We start from the raw sequence: 21980 nt of genomic DNA, 5'->3' as shown, positions 1-21980 counted from the left end.
GTTAATAATGAAATAGGGCAATTTTTAAGAACTTACCTGATCTATTATTTGCTTTATCGTATGAAGGCGAATAATGCCAGAGCTACGTTGGTCAGTCCCAGCATCTCGTGGTTCACTTTCTATTCATGGCGTCAGGACAAAAACAAAACATCAAATTTCTATTGGTTAGACCAGAGTTTCTCAACTCAACTACTGGGTGCTAATGACATGTTGGGCTCTGCAATACTTAGTTATAGGGGCTGCCCTGTGCACCATGGCCAGTTCAGCAGCATTTCTGGCCTCCCCTGCTATATGCCTCCGGTCCACACTGGGACCAATAAAAATGTATCCAGGAGTGGCCAATATCCACAATAGATCAGAACTGCCCCTGGCTGAGCACCACTCGGTTAAGATTAATGCTTCCCAACAATTCCGGGATTAGGAGAAGGTAAGTGAGGCACTTGCCTCAGGAGCAATATTTAAGGGGTACTACAAAAACTCTGCAATCAAGTAATATTTTGCTGCAATATGTTCAAAATATCAAAATTAGTAACCCACAATAAACAGCATACCAAAATTTTAAATAGAACCAGTTAAGTGAAACATGAGTAAATATCTAAGACTGTCACTTGGTCAAGAGAAATGATCAAATATGGCAATTCTTCCCACTGAAAATATGATTTTAAAATGCAATCTAAAAATATTGATGAGCTTGCTTCCATTAAAGCCAGGAAAAGAAAATTATAAATTCTGTGTTTGATACAAATAAAATATTTAAACTTGAAATAATATGAGTTTTAATACACATATTTTTCATGTTTTCCAAAATTTTTCTAACTACTTCAATGTCCTGGGAAAAAACAGTCATTGAAAAAGATGTAAAAACATGTATGTATGGACCCACATTTTTTCTTTTGCCTTGTGCTTTAATATGGCTTGACATGGCACTATTTCCAAATGTTTTACACACTGTGACATGCAGAGAAAATGGCACTATTTGTATGGCCAACAGAGATAAACTGAGGAGGCCTCTCCTGGGTAGAGCTCCATCTAGCCAAGGGGGACTGACAAAATCAATACCTGGGCAGATCCATCAGCAACAATGCTATATATAGCAGACTGGTTGGAGACTTCTGGGTTAGAGATCTTTTCTATAATAGTAAAAGGGGAACCCAGGAGCAGTTGATTTCTAACTGTGAGACAGCCTATGGTTTCATACTAGTAACCTATCTCTCTCTACTCATGTACAGTATGTCAAGTGCAGCTTGAGATGGTTACTAACCAAATTATCTCAGAGGTCCAATTTATATGAAGTTCTTCCCTAAAAAGGTACAGCAATGTTTGTGACTCTGGTCACATGGAAAGCTTCAAAGACAAAAAGGAACTCTGGTGTTTCAGATCAGACAAAAATCAAGAGATTTGGAAGGACAAAGGTCACAATGAAGGATAGGGGGAATGACTCTAGAGAATGAGACTATCATAAGGTAAAAGCTCCATGGGCAAAGAGAGCAGAATTTCAAACCTGGTGAACAGAGAATTAGAGAGAGAGATCAACTGGGAGTTTTGGTTGGAGAAAAGCTACTAATTCCTTAACTCAAAAGACCTTCATTAGATTCAGAGAGGACACTAACTAAGCTATTTGAATCTCTTTTATAAGAGTCTGGCTATAGTGTAGAGTAAACCCAATTAAATCAATCAATTGCTCCCTAAGGTAGGGCTTTATAAGTCTTCACACTTTTCCTAAATTTAAAAAACCCAAGGTTTGGTTATGGGTGGGGTTACCACTAACTTTTTTTCTTTTTTAAAAAATTGTATTTATCTACTTACTTATTTATTTGAGAGAGAGAGAGAGAGAGAGAGAGAGAGAGAAAGCACCCGTGTGCCAGTGAGCAAGGGGCAGAGAGAATCCCACAAGGTGCAGAGAGAGGGAAAGTGCGGAGCCCAGAGTGGGGCTTGAGCTCTCCAGAAGCAAGGCTTGAACTCACAAACCAGGAGATCATGACCTGAGCTAAAGCAGGATGCTTAACCAACTAAACCACCCAGGTGCCCCACCACTAAATTCTTTATGTTAAATGTTACCTATAATAATGACCCAAAAAAACCTCTTCTGAAAAAAACAAACTGGGGAATCAGAAATAAACATTTTCTTACTTGCTCAAATTTTATTATTATGTGTCTGCAAATCTTAGTTTCATACAATATCCTCATTCAACTTTACCAAAAACCAAGTGAAAAGCAATATAATAAGGCAATGCTCTGATCCTTTAAATTAGCACTTACGAAGTTAAAAATATTAACGCAGATCTCATATAGTAGGTAGAAACAACAAAAACAATGGCACAAACCTCTGGAAGGCAATAGGATTATAAACAGCAGTAGCCAGAAAATGTTCATATCCTATGGTTCACTCCTTCCTGTCTTTGAAAATTCTAAGAAAATTACCATAAATATGGAAAAAGCTATATTCTTGAGTATTTAAATCCTTTAGGAAAGAAGGCAGAGCATAAACAAGCAAATAAAAATATGGACAGATTTCTGTATCCTTTATAACAGTAAAATATAACACTGAAAAAATTATGTAAACAACAGAAGGCTGTTCAACCAAATTTTGGTTGCAGAATGGATAATAAAAAAATATGGTATTATCTATTAAGAAAGAAAACAATAAATAAAACTCCACAAAAGTCTGCTTACAAAGGGTGATAGGGTGGAATAAAATATGACAGGATAAAATTTAGGATGATTATGATGTATGTCAAAACTAATTCTCTAACCTTTCCAAATAGAAAATGATATTTTTATAATTAGGGGAAAAAAACCAGTTTCAAGTGTTTACATATAGTTTAGAGCAAGCTACAGTGGTCATAACTAAGTCTGTATGTTTAAATACCACCATAGCTAAACTAATGAACTAATAAAAGAAATCTGCAAGCAAACTCTGCAAGGCATTTAAAGCACTACATCTTCAATATTTATATTTAACACTAACTTACTATAAATGCCTACAATAATAACTGATCACTTGAATCATGCTTTCATTACCCTTTTTATATACTTGAGTGTTTCTATTAGCTCAATGACTGAAAGCACTGGATTAAAGCCAGGAAAGGTTGGGTTCAAAGTTGAGTTTTGTGACTCATCAGCTGGGTGTCATCAGGAAAGTTTGGAGTAAACAGGTTGTGATGGTCCCTAGCACTCTAACGCTCAAGTTACTTGACTTCAGCATGGATAATGCTGGTAAATGGATACTGACACCCCATTGTAATACTGTCAGGATTTATTAAACAAGATTGTGTGCAATTTTCATATGAAAGCCAGGGCTTCATAAATGGTGATTCTTTTTATTATTAAAGGGAATTGGTATAACATGAACACAATCACTCAAGTTTCCCTTCAAATTAAATAAATGAGGTAAACTGCAAATTTTCACTTCCAGAAAGTTTTATTTGTATTAAGTGAATGGATCAGATACACCCTTTAGAGAAATAACTAATTAAGTAACACCCTCAACCTCATCTTCAGTCTTTTTTTTTTTTTAATGTTTATTTATTTTTGACAGAGAGAGAGAGACAGAGCATGAGCAGGGGAGGGGCAGAGAGAGAGGGAGACACAGAATCCTAAGCAGGCTCCAGGCTCTGAGCTGTCAGCACAGAGCCCGATGCGGGGCTCGAACTCATAGACCACGAGATCATGACCTGAGCCGAAGTTGGACGCTCAACCAACTGAGCCACCCAGGCGCCCTGATCTTAAGTCAGTCTTAAGGCTACTTACTTGCAATCTGATAAATATCTGGTTCTTCCCTTGCCAGCTTTTCTCTGGCAACATCAGCTATGGGTCCAAAGATAGTTACAGGTCTCAGAAATCCAGCTGGAGAGAAAGTCAAAGAAAAAACAACATAGTTTATACTTTTTCTTTCTTTAGCATATTGACATTAAAGGGTATTAAGGTTAGTCTACAGAAAATAACCTTCTCGAAGAACAACTCTTTCATAGGCTGGAAACTTTGTTTGAACTGGCTGAGCTGACAAATCCTCTCTACTCTTTCGAAGATTTCTCTTGGAGCTGCGAAGACCCCGGAATCTCCAAAAGTCAGCACGGTCTCCTCCTGCTGTTTTTGGAAGTGTGTATTGTACACTGGCTAACTGCTCAGCCCTGGATAAAAAAAGATAGAATAGACAGAGGACAGGTAGACAAATAAATATATTTAAAAACAAAACAAAACAAAAAGACTCATAGATAAAATGTCAAAATACTGGATAGAATTCTCTTCACATGCAGTTTAAATCTCAATGCTTATGGGGGGTGGGAGGGAGGGGAGGGTGGGTATTGAGGTATTGGTATTGAGGAGGGCATTGAGGGTATTGAGGGTATTGAGTATTGAGTATGGGTATTGAGGAGGGCACCTTTTGGGATGAGCACTGGGTGTTGTATGGAAACCGATTTGACAATAAATTTCATATATTGAAAAAATAAAAATAAAAAATAAATCTCAATGCTTAAACTAAAATAAAGGAGTCTGTACAACTAAGTCAATCATAGACACAGTAAATACAATGAAAACTAACTCTTTACATTGCCAAAATTTCCCAGTGGGATTAAAGTCTTCCATCATCATTTACTTAACTTGTCCTATGAGAAGTATCCAAATATTCATACCTGTTCTTATTGGGGATGATGCCTCTTTCTACTTCTTTATGATTTTTGCCAATTCGAATAGCAAGCCAAGAGCCTAGTTTTCCATTGTACAAGGTATCCACAACACGGAACACCTCTCCTTTGTTAAAACTAAGTCCATAGGGAGACTCCTTTTCATATTCAAAATGGGTTCTAATATAGAAAGAATCTCCTACATCTGATTCAACGATGCGACGATAAACTAAAAGGAATCAAAACAAAAACAGTATCAATAGCTAGTGAGATAAATTAATCTGAAAAGAACAGATTATGTGAAGATGCTATTGGTAATAATAATAAAAATAGCCCTCAACATATGTTGAATTCTTACTATGAGGTGCTGTATTAAGTATTCTAGCTCATGTATATCACCATGACCTCATGAAACAGGAATGCTTAGGTTAGCATCTCCATTTTGCTGATAAGGAAAGTAATGCAGAAACTCGAGCTCTTGCCTGAGTAATGCAAGATCAAGCAACTTGTCCAAAACCACACATGTGCTCTCTATTTAAGTCATCTAACTTAATTTTGCTGCAAATTATTACAGATATTCCCATTTTCTAAATAAATGGTTCTCAAATAATGGTAACTCTGCTCCCCCAGGGGATATTTGGCAATATCTGGAGACATTTTTGATTTGGTATGTGTGCAACTGGCATCTAGTGGATAGAAGCCAGGGACATTTCTAAACATACTACAATGAATGGGTCAGCTCCCACAAAAACAATTATTTGACCCAAAGTGACAGCAGTGCTGAGGTGGAGAAATCCTGTTTTAAGTGAAAAGTGTATTTGCTTAATCAAAGACAATTAGCCATTGTCTTTAATTAATGCTAACAAAAATGTATTGCTTAGAAAACATCAGTAAAAACTTTGGAAGCTAACCATATGCTTCTGCATGGTTCTGATGGCTAATAAAAACCAGGATTTTTCTATGCCATGTGAAGGTCTGGACAGCATTCTATCTAAATTAGAATGCCAGAAAGGCTGGTGGTATTATCACACTTTCAAATAAGCATAATGTAACACTATGTGCCCCTAAGTGATTTAAACTCCCTCTGACATTAACAAATTCATTTATCACTCAACTCTGAGTGATTTATTAAAAAATGGAAATTCAAGTCCCTATTTAATTTCTCAAAATTCTACAGATTTTCTCCATTTTCAGGCAGTATCTCACCATCTTTCTTCTTCTGAGCCAGTATGGTCACTTCTTCTCCTTTAGGGAGGTCGAGCAGGAAAAGAACGGCTTCTTCTCTTATGATGTTTGTGAAATCTACATTGTTTACCTGTTAAAATGTATTTCATAAATTACTCTTGGTCATATTTTAAAATTATGAAAATACTTCTCTACATAGAGAACTTGTTCTAGTGTTTTCAGACTTCAGCTAATTTGAAAATATCACATCTTTAAGAGGGAAAAAATGATTTTCCTTTGGAAGAAATTAATATACTTTACTTTAAAATAAGTAGAAACCAAGTAAATTGAGTGAAGGTGTAAATTCATTTAAAGAAAAGCCACAATGCATGCTGACATTAAAGATCATCTACTGCAAAATCTAACCAATTTAGACCAAAAAAGACAACTCTCTGGCTTTAAATTTTTCTAAGTTATAATGTTGTATACCAATATACCTCAATAAAAAAAGATTTTTTAAAATTCTGTGAATGTATAATAGAATCCTACTTTTTAATAGTCTCTGAAAAAGAAATCAGAAGGAAATGAGGTAAAAAAAAAAAAATAAGTGTATACATTGTGACATCTCTGTAAGAGTTTTTGTATGATATAAGTCAAGGTTTGCCAAGTCAATATTTACTTATACTTGAAGCTCTTAAGAACCAAAGGACACATATCAAAATGATGTTACTAAGTGCATGAAGGATTACAGATAGATTTTCTCCTTTTTACCTTTTGAAAATTTTCCAGATTAAAAAATATTAACATGCGCTACTTTTATGATACAAAACAAGAGCAAACTCTTAGGAAATAAATTAAAAATGATGTATGTAGGGGTGCCTGGCTGGCTCTGTTGGTAGAGCAACGTGACTCCTGATCTCAGCGTTGTAAGCTCAAGCACCATGCTGGGGACAGAGCTTACTTAAAAAATAAAATTAAGAAAGAGCTTTTAAAAAATAAAATAACATAAAATAAAATAAAATGATGTATGTATGCCCTGATTATTTCAAATAGGATATGTGGTAGATAAGAGATAGGTCTGTTTAATTTCTTTAATACAGTGAACATTATCATCCACGATGTGTCTGAGCACAATGTAAATATCGCCAGGAAGAATCAAAGTACACTGTGAGATGGAAACCAGTAAGTCAAAGATCATACCTTGATTTTATGCTAAGTTTGGAGGGAAAGGAAGACAAAGTAGAGGAGGAAAATGGCCATGGGCAGCTGGCCCAGTGTGAGGAAACTCAGGCAAGAGCTCAAAGTGAAGATTCCGAGAGCGGGCTGCTGACATGAGTCATCAAACCCAAGATGGAGACTGCGTAGTAGCAAGAAAGAAGCACAGAGCTGCTTATATTCCCCAAGTTTTAGAAGAACCATTAAAGATGGTTGGGAAAAGAATTTAAAAGATTAAAGGAGTATCAGAATGGCAATGTTATGGAATCCAAGGAAGAAAGCACTTCATGAAAGCACTTAAGACAGTCAAAACACTGCTAAGAAAAAAAGGAAAATGAGAACTGATGATGCCATTAGGTCAACGATGGCTTATGAAAATTCAGATTCAGCAGTGGTTAAGGTAGAAGCCAAACTATAAAATTTTATGACAGCAATGACTGAAAACAAAGCAGGGAAGGGACTCCACCATACTGACAAGTTCAACAGCAAAAGGAGAGAAAGAAGACAGTACAGAATAAATGAAGAGGCGGGGGAGAGGGAAAGAGAAAAACAAGAACAAGCAGCAAGATTCTGAGCAGGAGACTGAATCCAGCACATGGCCAGGAGGTAGCCTGAATGCAGGAAGAGAGCAGAATAGGGGTGGTGATGACAATATGAGACGGAGACGTGGAGCAAATAGGAATTCACATTTAATAGATATGATCTTTTTGTTAAAATGGGACATAGTTTATCTGCCATGAGGTTTGGATGTTTTAAGAAGAGACAGACATGGATGGTCTTATGTGACTAGATAGCATTGCTTATAGAAAAGACAGAAAAACAACAACAACAGAAGAAAAGACCACGTCTGAACTGGACTTTCCGACTCCTGTAACTGGTCCTGTCTCTTGTGGGCCATGAAGCTTTGGAGCCAGGGCAGCTTACACATTTGCCTGATGGAAATCCCATCTCCCTGCACATAAGCCATCACACCGGGGTGAAGAAAGCCCCGGAGGACTGCTGCAAGGACTGATCCCATGGGAGAGAAACGACAGATGGCAAGTTGTGGCCCATGACAGTCTTGCCTGCCTGAAGGTCTAGTTGAACTTAAAATGACTACTTGGTATAGGGATCTAAGACTTTTTTTTTTTTTTTTTGGTAGGTTCAATGAACGCCAGAGATTTAAATGAAACCAGAGCATCACACTGTGTAGTAACACATAACACAGCAGTCAACAAGAACAAATGCAGCAATGGGAAGGGATGAGGCCAGTAAAACCAAGACTTGACGGATTCATCTGAATGGTTGTCTGGTTCAACAGGCTGTGACAGAAGATTACAACTGAATTATAATAGGTTTGCTGTGTTTGAGGTCTTTCTCTAAAGATCTAAGTACTTTTGAATCACATTTCTGATATACCAACATACCCTGAGAATTTGATCACCCTCTTCTAAACCTTCTTTGGCTGCAGGGCTATCTTCTAGAACACCAGCTACAAATATTCCAACATCATTTCCACCAGCCAGCCGCAGACCCACACTATCTCCTTTTCTGAATTTTACCAATTTCATGCTGGGCCTGTTAAAACAAATATTTCATTTGAAATGGTTAAGAGAAGCTTGAAAAGTTATAGTAAACTGATACAATGAGAACTATATTCAAAATGAAACAAAGGACGATCATTTCTGAAATTTCCCTCATACCACTAATTTACTGAATACAATTTAGTGTTAGAATTCCAAGTCAGATTTAATGGTACTTTCTTTTATTCTCTGATTAATAAGTTTTACAATATCTGAATTTAATATGCAATTACTGCTTTACAACTAATTTCTAAAACTAGTTTATAAAAACAATGTTTTCCCAACTCAAAGTCTTGGATATACATGGTACATTCACAATGGTAAAAAAAAACAAAAAAAACCAAAAAACTTCCATTTTTTTCCACCCCAATTCATTCATATCATCTCTATGGAATAACTGAAAAGTACTGTTTTACAAAGGTAGAAACTGAAGCACAAATTGACAAATTTTCCTAATACCAGGGAATCAAAATGAGGCTCCAAGCATTGTAATCTTTACATCCAATAGATAGTGGTTTTTAAACTTTGCAGTTGGTAGACTCTGAGTTCATACAGATCACTTACTCTGCAGCCTCTCTGGATTTTAAATAAAAATCTTATCATTATTCAGCCTTTCTGGATTAGCCCCATACTCAATCTCTGCCCTTTTCTTACGAGAGAGAGAGAATGGGAAGGAATAAATGTATGCACATTCTTTTATCATCAGTGTACCATCACCATGATATTCCTGAAACAAAGACTAAAGGATGTCTTAGAAGAATGAGTGGGCAGAAACGGATCATAATTACAAACTACCCTGTAGGGTAATTAAATACAAATTACCCAGCTAGGTTTCTAGAACTTTCTCACAATTTCTAGTCAAAAAGACACACAATTCTATTACCTATTCTGACATGAAGGATAGAAGAAGTCCCTTTCTTTTAATTCATTAAGTAACAATGAAAAAATGATTAGAAACTCATAGAAAGTAAAAAATACAAATCAAATCAATGAATGAATGAGTTGAGGAAAGAGAGAGGAGTCTAGTTCTTTTAATCCAACTAAAGACCACCTTAAGTTTTAGATGTTATAAGGTATTCACACTTGATCCCACTTCTTCACCTGGAGCTAACATTTACTAAGATGTAAACATCAGAGCCTGTAGGTTAGATAAGGTCACTTACTCCCAGGGCTGGTGGCACCCTTGGTCCCTCCATGAAACTAGTAGCCAGTATTATCGTGGACCATGTCAATCACCTGGCATGGTGGTATCCTACTTTGCCAGGTTGAGTCCAGAGCCTGCTTACAGACTCCTCTCCCAAACCAATTGTAAGGAGAGGTTTTGGAAACCCTTCCTCAAAGTCCTTGAGACTCCAGGTCCCTGGTAGTTCTTTTATCACACAGACTGACCTACGGGCCTCAAAAACTAAAAATCATTGATTTTTTTAGTCTGCATCCCTTAGCAAAATAGGCCTTTTTTAAAGAACAGCTTTTTTTTTTTTTTTTTTTTTTTTTTTTTTTGAGGACAGCTTTAGGCCCAGTCTCATTGTCATGTGGCCTATAGGACTGACATTTTATACTCTGCTTTATCTGCATTATATCAGCTTCTTGCAACAATAAGAAAAGGTAAACCCATTAACTACTTCTGCCCCAAATCCAGTCACTGGATGTGAATGAACTGTTTTCTGGCTCAACTACAAATCCTGCCCGCATCCTCAATCTTCTTTGGTATCTGTTCTTGAGGGCTCTCCTGGGAAATAGGTCTCTGGAATCACATCGTTACTTTTTCTTAAACTTTAGAGTTATAAAAGCTTCCAAGCAATTTTTAAGAAAGGAAAAAAGAAGGAAACTGTTCCTTCACGATCTGTATTTTGAATTATCAGCTATCTGATAATAGCAATATACAATTTTAATCTGTGTCATACCCATCTATTTTCAGGAGTTTTCTCTCTAGCTAGCTAGGTATTGTAGTGACAACCCAATTCCCTTTAGCAAAGAAAACAGATGAGAGCAGGGGTCTAGATCTAACCCACTTTAAAAAGTTTGGTTATTTTCAGTTATTAACATTATGCCCCTTTACCACAGAGGCAACAAAGACTAATTTGGTGATCATGATGGTTTGCAATCTGGTTATAAAATTTATATCTCAATCCCATAAAGTATAAAACATATAGCAATAAGAGGTGTGGAATATAAAAAACTTACTTTTGAGTTGCTAACAGGTTGAGAACAGGTTCTCAACCAAGGGTGATTTTGCCCCCAGAAACCATGTGGCAATGTCTGCAGATATTTTTGGTTGTCACAACTGGAAGGTGCCACTGGCAGCTAGTGGTCAGGGATGATGCTAAATATTCCACAATGAGAAGGACAGTCTACCACAATAAACAAGTACCCAACCCAAAATGTCAATAGTGTTAAAATGGAGAAACACTGTTTTGTTGTTGTTGTTTCTTTGTTTTTTTGTTTTTTTTAAATGCTAGGGCATTAGAAAGCTTGTGAAAACTTTTGATGTTTAAGTAGAAAACAATTTTTAACTTTTGTAATTCCCGACCTGAAAACTAGGCAGGGACAGTGGTGAGAAAGTCAACATCCAAAAAGTTTCTTTTTTATTCTCTAATCTCTGTCATATAAATAATTTAAAATAAAAAACCATAGCATTAAGTGGTACACACTATTTTAAAAAGGATATGAAATATGGTCTGCGACTGCATTTTCACTTTAAATCATGCTGAATAATGGACAGAGAAGACAATACAAGTTTAAAATCACATTACCGCAGAATCCCATCTTCATGAGTTGAATTAGGCAGGACGCCATCAGATGGACTGACAGGTAAATCCACGTCTGGCTGTCCAACTTGAGCATACACAGGCTTTGGTTCTAAAAGAAAGAAAATTTAAAAATCGTGCAAGAATCACTTTATTAAAAACTAGAATAATGTAAGCAGTCAGGAAAATATTCAAATAATAAAGAGTCCACGAAATACATGTAAAAATTCATCAGCAAAATATAAGCTCAGAGAAATTGGTAAGGAACATATATACTATATGTATGTTAAAGCACAGAGTACAGTTACAAATTCTGATGTCTTTACACCAAGTATGCTGTTAGGTTCTGAAAAATCCTCTGGGGGAGGAGGGGAGAGGTAGATGAGGAAAAGGAGAACAAGACAGAATCACTACATTTCTCTCAGACTGTCAAAGCAGCCATCTTTCTTCACTGTGGTAAAATTTGTTTTTAAATAACCACATTCTTTGCCATTAAACAAGCAGAGCAAAAAGATTTGAGCAAAGGAACTGAGATGAGACATGAGAAGCAAAATCTCCCAGCCTTTCAAGAAAATGGATCTAGGAGGCTTGCAGATTCTTATATCTGATCTCATACGTTTTCACAGGGTATAACTTACAGTGCTTATGAAAACATTTTCAATTGGCAAAATAACTTAAAAAAACTTATGCCAATTTTCCTAAATGAGAAGTGCTGGAGAACAACTTTACTCAATTGTGAATAGTTGCTAACTATGAATTATTTATTTTTTTCTTTTAAATTTTAGAGAGAGTAAGCATGTGGGAGGTGGGCAGAGAGAGAGAATGAATCCTAAGCAGGCTCCATGCTCAGCGTGGAGCCCGATACGGAACTCGATCCCACAACCCTGGGATCATGACCTGAGCTGAAATCAAGAGTTGGACACTCAACTGACTGAGCCATTCAGGCACCCCAACTATGAATAATTTCTATCCAGAAATTTTTTTTAAAAATTCATGAAAGCCTACTGATTCATGCCAACCTTATACCCATAAGGAATATTCTGGAAGTCAAATACAGAAAAATTCAAACATAGGTAGTAGCAGAAGTAGGAGTAATAGTAGTAATAGAAATAACAATCATCATAATCAAGAAAGCATCTTCAAGTCTTCTGTAAATTCTGACAATTTTTTATTTAGTCTGACTGCAAATGTTTTCCGAATGTAGTATTTTGCTAGGCTTACCTGGAAGAGTGGGTGCTTGTTTCTCATTTCTTTCAACTACAACTTCTTCTGTTTTAGGTATATGATCATCCGCATGCTTTACAGGAGTTGAGACAGCCCCAGGTTTAGAAATTCTCTCTTCCTCTCTGCTCCGGAGACTACACATTGGTAAAATTTAAAAAAAAGAAAAAAATTATAAGCATAAAGATGATTGTGAAATCATTTGTAGGAGTACAGTGTAAGAACAGCCAAGCAAACTTTGAAAAACAATGACACTCTAACAGTTATCAAAATACTATAAAAACCTAATAATGAAAACTAGAGTAGTACAGATCAAAGTAACAAAATAGAAAATGGAGGAATCTATCCACAGTAGTAAAATTTATTAATGAAGTGGCAGCCCCAAGCTGTCAGAAAAAAGCATGCTATTTAATGAATGATGTTAGGACAAATGTCTACAGATTTAGAAATATTAGATCTCTATGCATATCAATGACAAAAATACAATTTCAGATGGAACAAACTCCAAACCATAATATATTTCTTAAAAATCTGTATCATCAAAAATAGAGGACTGTTAAAGTTCAAGGCACAAAATCCCTCATACATCAACAGCAGTGATTACATAAGAAGTTAAAAAGGATGCAAATAATTAAAATATAGTATATATTTTTTTGGTTGAACCAAATGAAATGGGGTTTAAAATAACTAAAAAGTTCAAACTGAATAAATTTCATAGTTTGAAAGAACATGTGTAATGAGTTCAATATTAAGATTTATATACTGACCTAACAACACATACAAGAATTTGATATTTAGAACATATAAGGAACTATGAATCAGTTTAAAAGAGACAACTGAGGAAAAAATGAGTAGCAGGAAGGGACAATTCAGAAGAAATATACAAATAACAATAAACATGAAAATACGTTCACCTTCACAAGTAACTAGGAGAACGCACATTAAAGTAACTTGAAATCATCTTCTCATGAGAGTTTTCACAATAACATCAACTGTAGGGAGGGACATGGAGATACAGACACTCGTATACAAGGATGGTAAAGTAAGTGTAAATAAGTATAACTACTTGAGGGCAAAATGGAAGTCATTTATCAAAACAGAAAATGCAAACATGCAATAACCTGCAATTTGACTTCTAGGTTTATCCTAGAGAAATACATACATGTCCAAGAACACATTTTGTTTTTGTTTTTTTGTCCAAGAACACATTTTAAGAATATTTATTATGTTATCAGTTGTAATAGCAACAAATAATTTGTGTCTTTAACTACTCTATACCACACACTGAAATAGAACAGTCTCTAACTTAATTTTCTTCAAACTTTTTATGGAAAATTCCAAACATATCTAATAACACAGAAAACAGTATCATAAAAATACCATGTATTTCAAAAATTTTCAACATTCTATCAGAAATTCAATCTGAAGCTAACAGTACCTTAACACCCAAACCATGACAAAGATGGGACAGAGAAAACAATAAATATTTTCAATTATGAGTGGAGGAAAAAATTCTAAATAAAATACTAGCTAAGGGGATGTACTATGTAGTAAAAGATTATTCTACAATGACCACAGCAGGGTTATTTCACAAGTATATGGCTAGTTTAACATTAGGAATTTATCACAGAATTCATTATGACATCTAAATATTACAAGAAAAAACTATCAAACAGGCATGTGAAAACATGCAACAGCCATTCCTAATAAAAACCACAAATAAAGCAAAGATACTGGAAATACAATTAATTATGAGACTAGTTCCCAAAATCAAGAGCTAATACCATATTAGATAGGGAAATGCTGAATGTATTTACACCAAAATCAGTAACAACACAGTGATACCTGCCAATACTATCGTTATTTACCACTATTTTGAAGACTCAGATGATATAATCATGAGATAGATGATAGATGGGCTTGAAATATTGGGGGGAATTTTAGTGAGTATAAAATACTATAAAAATTATATAAAGAGAATTATAATTACATTTTAATTTTAAAAAATCAACTATTTTCCTCAATGTCCTCTACAATCAGAAGAAAATGAGGGGCGCCAGGGTGGCTCAGTCAGTTGGGCGGCTGACTTTGGCTCAGGTCATGATCTCACGGTTCGTGAGTTCGAGCCCCGCGTTGGGCTCTGTGCTGACAGCTCAGAGCCTGGAGCCTGCTTGGGATTTTTTGTCCCTCCTCTCTCTCTGCCCCTCCCCCACTCATGCTAGGTCTTGCCCTGTCTCTCAAAAATAAATGTAAAAAATAAAATTAAAAAAAAAAAAAGAAAGAGGAAAATGAAAAGGAAAAAATATGCCAGCACTAATAGCATTAAAAACTGTAAAACTCCTAGATAAAACCTGTGCAATCTTAGATTGGGGGAGATCTCCCTAAATGTGATAAGCATTAAAAAACCATAAAGATGAAAATATTTCACTATTAAAAATGGTTTTATTTTTATTTTTTTATTATTAAAAAAATTTTTTTTAAATGTTTATTTCTGAGACAGAGACAGAGCATGAGTGGGGTAGGGGCAGAGAGAGAAGGAGACACAGAATCTGAAGCAGGCTCCAGGCTCTGAGCTGTCAGCACAGAGCCCAACGCAGGGCTCAAACTCACAAACCATGAGATCATGATCTGAGCCAAAGTCGGTCACTCAACTGGCTGAGGCGCTCCAATTAAAAATATTAAAATTAAAAACTGACCAGGTGCCCCAATTAAAAATGTTTAATTGCACAGGAAAAGATATAAAGATTTATATTTGCAACACACTCACCAAAAGAGCTACTACTAGCTGATAGAAAATGAAAAAGAACAATATAAAAGAAAATGAGCAACAGAAATTAACCTGGCAATTTACGAGGATGCAATACTATGGTCAATAATCTCATAAAAAGATGCTCAGCTCTGCTACTAATCTGGAAACCATCAATTTAAAATAAGGAGTTGCCAAGGCGCCTGGTTGGCTCAGTTGGTTAAGTGTCCGACTTCGGCTCAGGTCATGATCTCAGGGTTCCTAAGTTCGAGCTCCGCACTGGGCTCTGTGCTGACAGCTCTGAGCCTGAGCCTGCTTCAGATTCTGTGTCTCCCTCTCTCTCTGCCCCTCCCTCATTCTCACTCTGTCTCTGTCTCAAAAATAAACATTAAACATTTTTTTTTAAAAATAAAATACGGAGTTGCCAATTTACAACGATCAGATAGGTAAACATGGAATTCTGAGAAATAAACAAGTGTAGTCTCAAATATTACTCTTGGAAAGTCATCTGGCATCATCCGTGAAAATTTAAAAGTAATACCAACACACTCTTTAATGACTTCAGAAATAAAAAGCTAGTATATGAAATCATGGACAAAGATGCTTATGCAACATTGATTGCACAGGCAAAGACCTAGAAACATAATTTCCATAATATGTAAAATTTCTCATCAAAAGAATAAGCTGGAAGGATGGTCACATTGTATTGTTAAGTAAAATTAGCTAGCTAGAAAATAATGTGCAGAGTGTGACCTTTTTTAATTATTAAAAACACAAACTCTATATATGATGCTAAATAAATTATGCAGAAATATGGAGAAAGGCTTAATTCAAGAGGAGTAGGAAGTAGGTGAGGTAGAATAGACCTATTTTACTTGTTCTAATTAAGCATACATTGCACAGAGTCAGGCGTGGGGCTCGAACCCAAGGACCAGGAGATCATGACCTGAGCCGAAGTTGGACGCCTAACCAACTAAGCAACCCAGATACCCCAATTTTTAAATGCAATTAAGTCTAACTTTAAACAAAGAATTTGGTTCTATTAATGCATACTATTAGCAGTCTCTTATGAAGAAAATGTTTCTTACCTGTTACCCTTCTGAAAGGATAAAACATAAGCACTTTCCACAGTTTCTATTTTCATAGTCAATTATTCTGTGGGGGTGTACTTTTAGTTTTAAATTACTATGAGCTGCATGGAGGTAAACAGTCTTTTAGGCAAAACTATAAAAGTCAAGGTATTTTTAAATCATAAAAGGTCAAAATTTTTAGCCACAGCTTAGGTAATAAAATCTCACAATTAATCCAAGAATAAATAAGCACAATTAAGCTTTATCCCCAAAGTGCTCTAGGTACCTCAGAATTTAAAGGGCCGTACAAAACAGAAGATTCCCCTTACATTCTTTGCATAAAATATGCAAATGATGTTATAAATATATACATTTTAAAGAAAAAGAATGAGATTAAAGAATGCATAATTTTAATAGTTCTATAGACTTATTGCTCTGTAACAAGCAAACTTTAAATTGCTTTAAAAAGATCTAAAAACATTTACAATTGATTTTATTTCTTCGAACTTAAACTTTCTCAATTTAAAAAGACTGATACTAATGATAACTCCCATCCTGACTGAGTTATAACCTTCTGATGGAAACCTCCTCCATGATGATAACTAGAAGGGTGTCATTTGTTGTGCTCTTGCCCCATCACATAAAACTGCTAGCATTTTCATCTTGCCTAATTTCCATACTGTATTGACCACCACCTTTATTTTTCCTCTAACACAACTGTTATGAATTAAATAACATTTCAGATAGATAGAATTCATATTCTATTAAATTTTTCATAACAACTAATACTTGGAGAATCACTGTTCTTTTTAGTGCATTTCTGTTATCTACCAAAAGATGGAGGCATTATTCAATAATACATGCAGAGTAGGAGCAGCGTTGTTAGCAGGATTATAAAGCAAATCATCTATGTTAACTGTAAATTTTCTAGAATCTGTATTAAATAAAGTGAGATAAAATCAATTAACACATTTTACTTATTAACCCATTACATCCAAATATTATTTCATTATGTAATCAACATAAATTATTAGAGGTAATTTACATCTTTTTTTTTGTCATTAAAAACCAATGTGTTATTTCAAACTTAACAATACATCTCAATTTGGACTGGCCACGTTTCAAATGCTCAGTAGCCACATGTGGCTAGCAGCAACGACACTGGGCAATGCAGACACATGGTTAAGGTACAGAGTCATCAAATTTTCCAATCATTTGAAAAGTTCTATTATGAGATGTGACCACTAAGTCTATTGCAAGACAAAAACCAAATTTAGACACCTCATATTAGTTTACAATCAGTGGCAGTTATTGAAAGAAACTGGTAAAGCTGTGACAATTAAAAGAAAATATACTTTCCTCAAATCTTCCATACAGGATACTACCATGGCTCTGAAATGGTATCTAAGCTTTATAAAACATTTTTTTTTTTGCTATTATGAGGAAGGCTATCTTTATACAAAAAACATTTTTGTCCTGAGTCAGACTCATGTTTATCTACACACTCTGGCTCCAAGTAGCCTAGACAGACATTTCAACATTCTACCTTAAGACCCTTTTTTTAAAATTTTTTTTTAATGTTTATTTATTTTTGAGAGAAAGAGAGAGACCGAGCACGAGCAGGGAAGGGGCAGAGACAGAGGGAGATACAGAATTTGAAGCAGGCTCCAGGCTCCAAGCAGTCAGCACAGAGTCCGACGCGGGGCTTGAACTCACAAACCCACAAATCGTGAGATCATGACCTGAGCCGAAGTCAGATGCTTAACCGACTGAGCCACCCAGGCGCCCCTGGACCTCAAGATCCTCTTAAGAGCATTTTTGTTTTCTCCTGGAGGGTAGGATATGGGGTTTATTTTCTGGATTTTTCATTTGTACATCAATCTAATGGTAGTGATCCACTGGTCTAGAAATTTTGGGTTGATTAAAAACCCTATGGAAGACAGCTGTTAGACAAAGTGAAACAGTCTCTGAAGAGCTTTTACAGTTCACGTAAATGAACTCATTGTAAACAGAGCCTTCTTTAAGTCTTACCCAGTTAACTGTGTAAATAGGGTGGCAGACTAACATACACACTGTCAGATCAGCAAGGAGCAACAACTTGTTTTAAGTGAAAAACTTCAGGTGTAAAATCACAACTGTTAAGGCCTATGGGCAGAGGGCAGAGGACAGGCAGCTTGGTCAGGGGCTCCCCCTGTGGGTTCTGGGGTGTGTCTCCTCAGCAGGCCCCTCCAGCACATAGCAGTCAGCAGTTTCCCCCAGTGACTCCCTAGGATAGTTGTGTGCAAGGTCTCTATCTAATAAGACACTTGCCCATGAACTCCTTTTTCAAACATTTTAGAGGGAAAACTTCCTGCCAAGTTCTTCTGAGAACACACCACAGCCAAATTCTCTGCCATTCAGTAAGCCACGGGCGTGCCCTCTCCAAGCAGGCTGGCTCTCACCCTAGGGATGGGTGGGGGAGCCTCTTCCTTGGGCACTCCATATCAGCACCAGGGGTAGTGGCTGCTCCTCATACCCGATTCTGATATTTAGAGTTCTCTCAGCTTCTTACTAGCTAATCCTTTGTTACTCTAATCCTTTTCTATTTAATCTATTTACATTAAACTTGCTAGGTTCACTCCAAGCTTGACTTGCTGTCTTGATTGGACCCTGTCTGACAAAACATGCCAGATGGCCCATTCTTCATGAAGCTTTCTTTCATACTTCTGGCTCCCAAACACCTTCCCAAATGACTGTTCAGTAATGCCTTATTTTAAAAATGACCTTAATATAGGAAATAAACTTGAGGGTGAATAGTCACTCCAGTAAAACATCCTTTTATCACACCAATTCCAAATTCCCATTACATACTAAAGGACTCATCCTAAAAAATAAAGTTATACTTTCTTTTCAGAAACTCATTTATTGCATAAAGGGAGGCAAGACCTTCAGAACTTAGGATGAAAACAAAAACTAGGTACTAATTCCTTTAGAGGCTACTGGACTATCTCAGCCATAATTAACAATAAAGACATGTTAAGAAACTAACCTAACCATACCCCACAGTTTTTCTCCATTGACAGAATAGGTCAGCATGGAGGGTTGGAAGACACCTGAGAAAGAAAAATTAAAGGCACACTCAAATCATTCTGACTATTTAGAATACTGCAACCACTGTTAATTTTCTAAATTTTACATGGAAACAAATAGGTATTTATACATTGCAGTTCCTCCTTCATAGCAATAAAAAAAAATTAATGATCTCTCTCTGCATGGCACATACAGAATTCTAGGGATGACAAAGGCAGAGAGACGCAGAGAAGAGACTCTAAGCTGGTCCTGGAATACAGAAATTAAGGGTAGTATGCCGAGAAATAGTTACTTTATACCAATTTTGCCATATTTATAAGCTAATTTCCCACAACTTAAGTTTATTCTTTACACACTATAATCTATTTTCTAGAAATACATGTGTGTGTGTATATGCTTTTGAAGAAAATCTGAGTATCTATATTGCTCATTTTGGCAAATGGCTTTTAGGTAATAATCCAGATACTTATTTTTATAAAGTTTATCATTTTGTACAGAGTTTCTCTCCCATCTTACATGTTCATTTATTATGATGATGACTAACCTAGTGCATCTGATTTCAGACAGTATGATTTTTGCAGAAATGTGTAATTTTTAATAATGAGAAAGACTAAGAGACCTTTTTAAAATTTAAGGATAGCTTTGTTAGGCCATCACTGGTGGTATAATGATTATCAGGTAGTTAGATTAATATTTAGAGTCAAACAATCTTCTGACTGAGTGGAATGTCTGGCTGATTTATAACAAGGGATCAATGTTGTGACACTCTCTTCATTTTTTACTAAGGTTCTCTCCCAAGGACAAGAGAAGATCGTTATCTGGAAGTAAGATTTTTCATTCATTTACTATTTTTAATACGTTACCAAGTGGAGAGTCTATTTTTATAAAAATCATATTTTATGTTTTATATTGTACTTGTGTAAGAGCTGATGAACAAAATTCATACTTTTACTTTTTAAATTGTGGGATAAAGTATAATATTTAAGCTTGCTTTTATGCCATTAGATTCATATTCTGTTAGGAGTTAAAATTATTCAGCAATCATTGAGCACACATATTATTACACTTGGGTTGCTAGTTAATTACTAGAGAAGTGCATCAACTATGGTCTTCCCTTGGCCTGGCCTCCTTAGAAAGCATATCAAAAACAAAATCTCAGATTGGAATTTTAACGTGGTAACCTAAAATTCCCAAGGACTGAAAACAAGTTGGCTCTTATTTAAGTAACAGAAGTTCAGGATGGGTCATCAATATTCCACTCATATCGAAACATTAGACAAAGAATCTCAGCAAAAAAACAACAAAACAAAACAAAACAAAACAAACCCCAAAAACCCCAAAACCAATTCAAGTAATAAACAACTTCTTAAAAAACTTTCATATTTTCTCTCATGAAACAATTTTTTCCAAAACAGAAGAAAATACTTCTTAGAACTCCAATCACTGTCTCCTTTACTCTTGTGATCCAGCATCCAGCTGTTATTCCAACAAGTTGAGAAACGGCATGTTATTTCTTATTCTACAATAATCTTCATCTGGAGGGCTCTTTCTTACTCATTTCAAGATGAGGTCACTTTAGACAAGCCTTCTTCTCTGATCATGTTATCTAGTATCGCCCCCTCCGCCTTCACTATCGTACTACCCTCATTTTCTTTATAGTACTTACCACTAATGGAATAATTTCCATTAGTCTGATGGAAAGTGAAATATATTTTTCAAACTTACTTATCTGCTTTTTTCACTTTGATATAAGCCTAAAGCTCTAGGACAGCAGGGATCTTGCCTAGTTTGTTGAGGGAAAATTTATAACCATATACTGAGAACATATACACGGTATCAATAAATATATAATATGGTAAGAATCAGCAGGATAATGTCAAAATTACTGGCAAAAAAAAGATCTTTCAACATTCACTCTACTGTAGAAAGTTCACTGTGCTGCATCAACTCACAACCAACTCCCTTAGTCCAGCTGGAAGGCATAGAATCCACGGGAAAGAAGTGATCAATTAATTTCATTGAGATACTTCAAGAATTATCTTTCTACCTGGCCCTTTCTATCTTTCACAGAGGAGAAACCAAAAACAAACAAACATGAAGGACTTCAAATGAAAAATAAAGCAGTACTTATACCAAATTAATTGTCAATATTATCACATGTAAATCTTGTTCTGAATAAAGCATCTATTAAATTGGAGATAATAAAACCTTTTTAAAGAACTAAAACCAAAGATCAGAAAACAAAACCTGAAATTCGCTAATCAGAAAATGGCACTTCTCCACATTTTACAGTAGTAAAAAAAAATGTACAACTGATACATGTAAATGTCTCAATAATTTTTAGCCAACTGGCAAAGTTCCAGAGAACCAAGCAGTATCTGAAAGAGACTATATATTCCAGAATTAAAGAATATTTACAGTCCTCTAGAATCAAATAAAATAATTATGGAAGATAATGGAAAATGTAAAATATGTAAAGAAAAAAAAGATCTTTAAAAGTCAAGACTTCTCTAAGGTATTTAAGCAGATACATTATATGCCCTATTTGCATAGGTATTAGG

General features: G+C 35.5%; 1 protein-coding gene across 12 annotated transcripts in view; it reads right to left on the bottom strand.

The window, feature by feature from the left end:
- Positions 1 to 21980, bottom strand: part of TJP1 (tight junction protein 1) — a 245215-nt gene that overhangs the window by 25407 nt on the left and 197828 nt on the right. For all 12 annotated transcript variants that reach the window (XM_042941198.1, XM_042941199.1, XM_042941201.1 and 9 more), the window contains 8 exons: positions 12535 to 12671; positions 11320 to 11425; positions 8411 to 8561; positions 5832 to 5940; positions 4635 to 4854; positions 3946 to 4130; positions 3751 to 3846; positions 37 to 119 (listed from right to left, as the gene is read on the bottom strand). In XM_042941198.1, the coding sequence (XP_042797132.1) occupies positions 37 to 119; positions 3751 to 3846; positions 3946 to 4130; positions 4635 to 4854; positions 5832 to 5940; positions 8411 to 8561; positions 11320 to 11425; positions 12535 to 12671 (1087 nt within the window). The remainder of the gene's footprint in view (positions 1 to 36; positions 120 to 3750; positions 3847 to 3945; positions 4131 to 4634; positions 4855 to 5831; positions 5941 to 8410; positions 8562 to 11319; positions 11426 to 12534; positions 12672 to 21980) is intronic.

This window comes from Panthera leo, chromosome B3 (assembly GCF_018350215.1).
Source record: "Panthera leo isolate Ple1 chromosome B3, P.leo_Ple1_pat1.1, whole genome shotgun sequence".
Classification (NCBI taxonomy): Eukaryota; Metazoa; Chordata; class Mammalia; order Carnivora; family Felidae; genus Panthera; species Panthera leo.
The sequence above is the reverse complement of the archived record's forward strand: the minus strand, read 5'-3'. Positions and strand labels throughout refer to the sequence as shown.